Source organism: Myotis daubentonii, chromosome 10 (assembly GCF_963259705.1).
Source record: "Myotis daubentonii chromosome 10, mMyoDau2.1, whole genome shotgun sequence".
NCBI classification, from domain to species: Eukaryota; Metazoa; Chordata; class Mammalia; order Chiroptera; family Vespertilionidae; genus Myotis; species Myotis daubentonii.
This window is the reverse complement of record NC_081849.1, coordinates 76,343,700-76,351,206: the sequence shown is the minus strand read 5'-3', so window position 1 is coordinate 76,351,206 and position 7,507 is coordinate 76,343,700. Positions and strand designations below refer to the sequence as shown.

General features: G+C 35.0%; 1 protein-coding gene across 4 annotated transcripts in view; it reads right to left on the bottom strand.

The window, feature by feature from the left end:
- Positions 1-2,855: 2,855 nt before the first annotated feature.
- The window catches only part of CDK13 (cyclin dependent kinase 13), a 123,710-nt gene continuing 119,058 nt past the window's right edge, over positions 2,856-7,507 (bottom strand). For 2 of the 4 annotated variants that reach the window (XM_059655734.1, XM_059655736.1), the window contains exon 14: positions 2,856-7,441. In XM_059655734.1, coding sequence (XP_059511717.1) covers positions 6,591-7,441 — 851 coding nt within the window. In that variant the 3' untranslated portion in view covers positions 2,856-6,590. The remainder of the gene's footprint in view (positions 7,442-7,507) is intronic. The other 2 variants (XM_059655735.1, XM_059655738.1) reach the window with 1 other exon arrangement.

The following is a 7,507-nucleotide window of genomic DNA, read 5'->3' as shown; positions in this document are numbered from 1 at the left end:
AAAAGCAAAACAAATATTTTTTGAAACTTAAAAAAAACACATATCAGAACTATAATAAAGAATGTTTCAAACTTTTAATGAGGAACATTCCAAAATAAAACACTATGCTTTCAATGAAAAGACCTGCTCACCATTATAAATTTAAACACGTAATATAGCGTACATTTACAGTTAAAATACTAACACAATACTTGTGATCAAAATGTGATTCTGAAAGTCACATCGAAAAATAAATGGGCAGCAATAGAAAACTTTGACAAAGGAACAATTAAGTTCCATCCTACAACAAATATTGTCTGTGTCACAAACTATTTCTGGAATTGAAGTGATTTAAAAAAGACTACAATGGCCGAAACCGGTTTGGCTCAGTGGATAGAGCGTCGGCTTGTGGACTGAAAGGTCCCAGGTTCGATTCCGGTCAAGGGCATGTACCTGGGTTGCGGGCGGATCCCCAATAGGGGGTGCATAGGAGGCAGCTGATCGATGTTTCTCTCTCATCGATGTTTCTAACTCTCTATCTCTCTCCCTTCCTCTCTGTAAAAAATCAATAAAATATATTAAAAAAAAAAAAAAGACTACAATGAAAGATGCATAGTTTATAACAGAGTGTAGTACTTGTAACCAGAAGAGAAAGATCAGGGGTGGAACATAACTGAAAGCCCAGAAATAGACCCACATAAGACAGAGATGGTATTTTAAAACTAGGGATAGCCAGCGTGGTCGGTGTGACTCAGCTGGTTGGAGAGTCAGCCCTTATACCAGAAAGTGGTGGGTTCCATTCCCAGTCAGGATACATACGCAGGTTGCAAGTTCGATCCCAGGTTGGGGCAAGAATGGGAAGCAACCAGTTGATGTTTCTTCCTCTCTCAAGTCAATAAAAACATACCCCCAAATGAGTATCAAGAATTTCTACCTAGGGATAGAATGAATTGTTTAACAAATGTTGTTGGCCTAATTAGTAACAAAGTATAAATTTGGGTCATTACCTCACATCTAACAAATTCTAGAATGGCTTAGAATTAACAGTAAAAGTAGAATGCTAGAGAAGTAAACTAAAATCTGTGTAAAAAATTAATCCTTTTGTTTGTTATAATCCTCACCTGAGGCTATTTTTTTCCATTGATTTCCAGGGAGAGTGGAAAGGAGGAAGGACGGGGGTAGAGACAGAGAGAGTCAATGCAATGACAGACACACATGGACCAGTTGCCTCTCCCAGGAGCCCCTACTAGGCAAATACCACTAGCTTTTCCAGACACTTTAAAAATCTCCCTGCAACCAAGGTATGTGCCCTTGACGGGGAATCAAACCCAGGACCCCTCAGCCTGTGACGCTCCAACCACTGAGGCAAACCAGCCAGGGCAAAGTAATCTTAAAGTAGAGAAAGCTTTTCTAAGAAGAAACCATAAAGAAAGATAGACTTCACTATACATAATTAAAACATATCCCCAGAATTTTTAAGATTAAAAAGGGCTGCCGTCCTTATATGAAGAGCTCTTCAGAGCAAGAGAGAAATGCCTACTAAGCTTATGAATAGTTAATAAACAAGAGACAACTGGCTAACATGAAATAATAAATTTCACTAAGAAATATAAATTAAAATGATGTATTACCTGTTAAACTGGCAAAGACTTAAAAATTTTAAATAGCTAACATAGCTAAATGAAAAGCAGAAGAAGAATGTAAAACTTGAGCACCATTCCTGAGAGCAATTTTAAGCTTAGAAATTTAGAAGCAAAAGTTTAGAAGTACACTCTTTAGGCCAGCAACTCCAAGGAATTTGTGTATGCTTGTATATATGTATTTATGTGGATTTTCATCATATTGTTATTTATAACAATTAGAAATATTTTATGTTCAGCAATAAGAAGTTGTTAAATTACGGTTTTTCCATACAAGAATTTAGAACCACTAAAAAGAGGATAGAATTATTGACATAGTATGTTCACAATATATTAAATGAAAAAAAAAAACTAATCACAAAATGTAATCCCATTGTTTTTTTAAAAAATAGATTTGCTTTCACATCCGTCCATCAAAAGGAAAAATATTAATGGTGGTTATCTCTGGTTGTGTTCCTATGTTTTCACATATGTACTCATATAAAAAGGTTCCAGGTTTTTAAACTTAGTCAATAAAACATGCCAGAGTGGGGATGACAAGTGGTCACCTTTATCAGACAAGATTCCTAAATTTGTTCTGCAGATAAACAAGAAGAAAACAAGGCTAAAAATGGCCTGGAAATTCTTAATGGCAGTTTATTTACAGACTATCAAATACAGATTTTTTTTTTTTAAACAAATGGCTTAAACACATTAGATTTAACAGTTACAAGACTTTACTAAAAGTTCTTGCCAAAAAAAAAAAAAAAAGCAAGCATAACTTTACAACAAATTAACTTGTGGAAAAAACTAAAGGGTAATTCACTACACAGCAGCATTTGGAATGCAAGTAGAACCAGAGAATTCTTTTTTAATGGGACATTTGATATGGTGAAAGGAATAAGACTCACAAAATTTTAGTCTATATAGTTTGAAGGGCAAGGTTTTTCCATTATGATTAAAATTTTGTTTTCCCCATCTTCAACTGGATCCCTTGATACTTTATTAATTTACAGCTATTATTTTTAATTAAACTAGAAACAGTTTAAGACCTTATGTGGAGGGGCCTCTGGTACCTCACAAACCATTGCTCCCCCTATAAAACAACTTAAAAATCATAAAACCTTGATAAAGTATAAAAGCAATGTTTGCAGACTTGCTGATATCACTCCTCCTCCTCCAAATAGAAAATACACTTTAATGATTCAGTCTTATTTTCTAATTGTTGGATATTTAAGAAGCTATTATCTTAAAAAAAAAAAAAAAAAAAGAGGAGCCTCCTTTTTAAAGACTACCCACATATGAAATAGTCCCTAATTAAATTTTCTAAAATTGCTTATTTTCCTATTTTTTCTGGATTGTTGACTTTTTTAAGTCATCTGACTTAAATTAGTTGTTCAGTATTCTAAATTTAATTTTTCTTACTAAAACATTGGTACTTTAATAGTCAGTTTTCCTATTGAAAAGTTAAGTATTTTCTGCAGAATTTAAACCTAGCTAGAGGAACAAGCACTGGCAATCCATCTCTCTTAAGTCTCATTTTCTTAGCTGTAAAGTGAAGAGATGGACCAGATAACTTTAAACTACTTGGACATCCTTTTCAGACTTTTAAAATATCAAAACCAATATCCCAGGGAATCAGATCTTCATTCAAAACATGTATTTCAGACTTACTCCAAAAAAATGAGTAAAGGACCTATGGTGAAAAGTTATTAAAAATTTGACTAAGCTCATACAAATACTGGTACTTTAACTCTGAAGTACCAGTGAGATTAGTTTGGAAGCATTGAACCCATTTACCTTCCATTTTTCTCAAGAAATCTTGGTATTTCCTACAAATTGGCTTACTACAAACTAGCTAGATGCAACTAAAAATTTGTTTTCATTATTGAGTTTCCAGTTGTTCTATTCTTTCCAGAACCTTATTTCTGTATTCAACTATGACTTTAAAATTTTACAAAGACATTCACATTTTCAAGTGGCAAATAGCTTTTCAAGACACTTTAAAAATCTCTCTGTTCACTGTCAGCCTACTGAAAGTATGACTTAATGCCTTCCATGTTTATTGATGTATTCCAAGTAATTAGAACAGTACTTGGCACTTGGTAGGCACTAAATATGTATTTACTGATAGAATGAAGTTCTGAATCACAGCTAACACATTATCTTAATTCACATTTGAAAACTGTTTTAATCAATAAACCCCTTAAAATGAGTCTTTAAATTACATGGGTGACTATAACTCTCCCACACATAATGAACTAAATAAAGATGGGAAACATAATGAGTTGCATGCAGAAAAACTTGCTGTGTCAGGAAATACACAAAGGCATTTCACATGGGCGACAAACATTTTCTTCTTTTGATAGGTCAATCTATTCTGTTTTCATTGGAATCCGACTTACCGTGTGGTTGTTTTCCAAAAAACTTAAGCAATATTTTATGTTCCTTAGATTTCTCTCCAGAATACCTAGTGATTACTGCAATTATTATAACCTACAGAATTAGCAATTTCCTAACCCTGCTCTTTTTATTAGTCCAAATTCCTAAAATATTAAATGGTATAAAATTTTTACTATCATTTTTCATAGATTTTAAGACACATTCTTTCCCATTTCTGAATTTGGGGAGAATTTTTAAATTCGCTCATCTTATTTAGAATTGTATGTGGTTTAATTGGCAACATTATTTCTAAGTGTTGCATAAAATACTGGTATGTCTCTCAATCAATGCTGCTGTTAGGGCAATATTCAAGTAACAACTTCCCTATCCATCCAGCCGCTCTCGCAACATAAATACATAACTAAAAGATTTAATTAGAAAAACTATCCAAACACAGTTCAATTGTATATAAAATATTTAATTTTTAAAACACAGTCTATTCATGTCACATAAATATCTTCAATTTTATGTTAGCTACTATGGTCAGCAGAATTAACAAGTATGACTATTAAGAATAACTTAGATACTGTCACTTATAGGAAAGTCTAAAGCTCTAAGACTCACCATATTAAAATTTCAGATACTTGAATACTGTAGCTATTTTGTAAAATTTCAAAATATTTATTCACTTCCTGCAATGCAGTTTCATTATAAGTTGTTAGTACTTAATATCCAAATAAAAGCAAAATAAGTTTTTCTTTCATTTCTCCCAACAAAAAAATTCCATCAAAAAATAAAATGGTCAACTGACATCATTTTATAGCAGTAAAATGGTAAATTATCCACTTTAAAATATTCTTACTCTCACCAAGCTAGAATGCTTCCCATATACTATATTAAAGGAAGGTTCACAAGTCAGATAGAGGGCACAGGGTTAAAAGACTGACTTTAGAACTGGAGCAATTTCCATTCTATAACAGTTGTTTCAATTTAAGACTCCAAATCAGATTCCAGGAGAGAACAGTGAAAACAAAATGGTAAATTGATACAACTCTCATTTCCAGAGCCTATTTTTTCATTTAATGATGTGGAAACACTGGTTATGCACCTTTGGTTCCTTTCTAAAATTATTGTAATTATCTGTGTGTGTGCGCACAAAAAGTTAGATTTGACACATTACAATTTAAATAATAATTTCTCCATTCTTTGTTGCTTTTAATAAAATGCTGAATTGAACTAAAGTTGCTCTAAGTCTGGCAGAAGTCCTAATAAACCTCACAGGAGAGAGGAGAAGTTTTCTCTCACTTTTTCTTTACTTGCAATAAATTAAATTTAGGCAATTTTTGTAATTAACAAGTGAACAGCGTTAATTTTTCTTAAAATGGCATTTGTGTAACTTAAAATATGGTGTTTGCTACCCCTCCCCCCAATGGTGGTAATAGAATTATGCAAATTCTGTTGTTATGCCTTGCTTCTATGTTACTGCCCGTCAATTACCCATGGCAAATGGAAATGGAAGGACATGGCAGCCTAAAAGAAAACATGCTCTGAAATTCTCATTAACCTATTGCTTTCAATACATATTTTTTTACTTTCAACATTTAAATGACAAAACTTTTTAGACCTTATCGGAAGTAACAAAGTACTGATCGCAGTCTATTCCCTTTCTTTACTCTCCCTCCCTTTTCAAGAGAAGGTGGTAGTGGAAGATAACACAGCGCAAAGACAGGCAGAAAAGGAGGAAGTGTGATGGGCAGAGAATGGATCTAACAGGAACTGAACAGGCAGCCCTAAACCCCCAAGAGCTCCCTTCCTCTTCAATACAATGTATTGATTCCCTTCAGAAGACAAATGCGTGTAATGGTTAACTACTTTTCAGACCTTAAGCTTACCTGTTAAGGCACTTACTTACCCGCCCCACCCTACCCATATTTTTCATATAAAACCCACTTTTCATTTGAATGCATTTTGCTAGGTTATGATAATCTGCAAAATAAAATAAAAATAACATTGACCATTTTTTTTTTATAAAAACTTGCATCAAGAGAAAGGTTGTGTTTTATTTTCTGAAATGAGCACAAAGTACACCTTTCACAATAACACTGAAAGCAGGTGCAAAGACTGACAGTGACCTTTGACTAAAGGTAGCTTTGTAAAAAGAAAAATACCAAATAAATCAGTGCCCTTTCTGATTGTTGTAAAACTGGAGAAGGGAGGGATTGGTTGGTTGTTACATAAAAGTTGGTCCAAACTTACAAAAAAAAAGCACAAATGTGCATAGTTCAGATCTGCAAGAGGGCCATAAAGAACTTTTATGTCCCTAATATTAGCATCCACTTAAAACTGCAAGAATACAAAATAAAACTGTTAACTAGAATTTGTGAAGATGTACAATCAATAGATCTAGTTTTCAGAACAGCATGAATTTAAGCAAAGGTGGGGTTTTTTGTTTTTTTGGTCTTTTTAAACTATTGTATGCAAGACCCTTTCCACATAAAAATAAAGCTGTTGTTGAATTAATATTATTCAAGTCTCTTGGATTGCTGCCTTAAATTGCAGCTAGAAAAGTCTTTCCAGATAAAAATGATGTGCCTGAGGAAAAACTGATACTTAGTATGGCAGCCCTCTGCCTCGACCTCTGCCAGCTGATGTGCTAATGTGTCCCCTGTATCCTTGTGAATATCCAGGTCCTTGGGCAGGAGAAGTCCAGGTCTGTCCAGGCATGAGGCTGGGGCCGCCCGGGCTCTCCTGTAAGGTACCACCATAGTTATAGTTGTGCATCTTTGCCGGCAAAGGATGAGTACTCTCTGGCCCTGTGGAAGGGTCACTGCTGTTCGCCAGGACTGCAATGGGGCCATGGCTATATTCAAATCTATGGTCCTTGTCTCCACTAAACAACATGGGACCAGAATTGAGGTAAATGTCTCCATATCCAGCCACTGAACTGGGAAACGACTCGGAAAAGGCAGAAGGCTGAGGTGGACCACCAGAATGAGATGAAGTAGTACTGTAGTTATCCAAAGACTGAATATCTGAGTTGCCAAGGAAGCTACGTCGTTCCAATGGTAGAGCAGAGCCACCTCCTAGACCATCATTACTAATATAAGGAGCAGAAGAGAAAGAAGAGGATCCAAAATTGTCCTTGTAGTCTGAAGTGGGTACATAAGTATCACCTGCCTGGTAATCAATCCCACCTTCTCTTTTGGGATCATCCTGGGGCTGATGCTGAGTAAGCAGCTGTAACAGGGCTGCTTTCACTCCGGCATGAGGGTCAGTTAGTGAAGAACTAGTGGTGGGAACATGCTGGTTTTCTGTCCGATAATCCAGATCTTCTTCAGTGACTGGTGGTGGTTCAGGTGGTTCCGGAGGTCGTTGATCAGGAGGCAGAATACGAGGCCGGTCTGGTTCTGGTGTGAGCTCTAACATCCTCATATCTTGGTGCTGAATGAGATCATTTTGCCCTAAGTGAAAAAAGAAAAAAAAAAGAAGAAGAAAAAAAGTCAAAATATACTTTGGAAAACCAAATG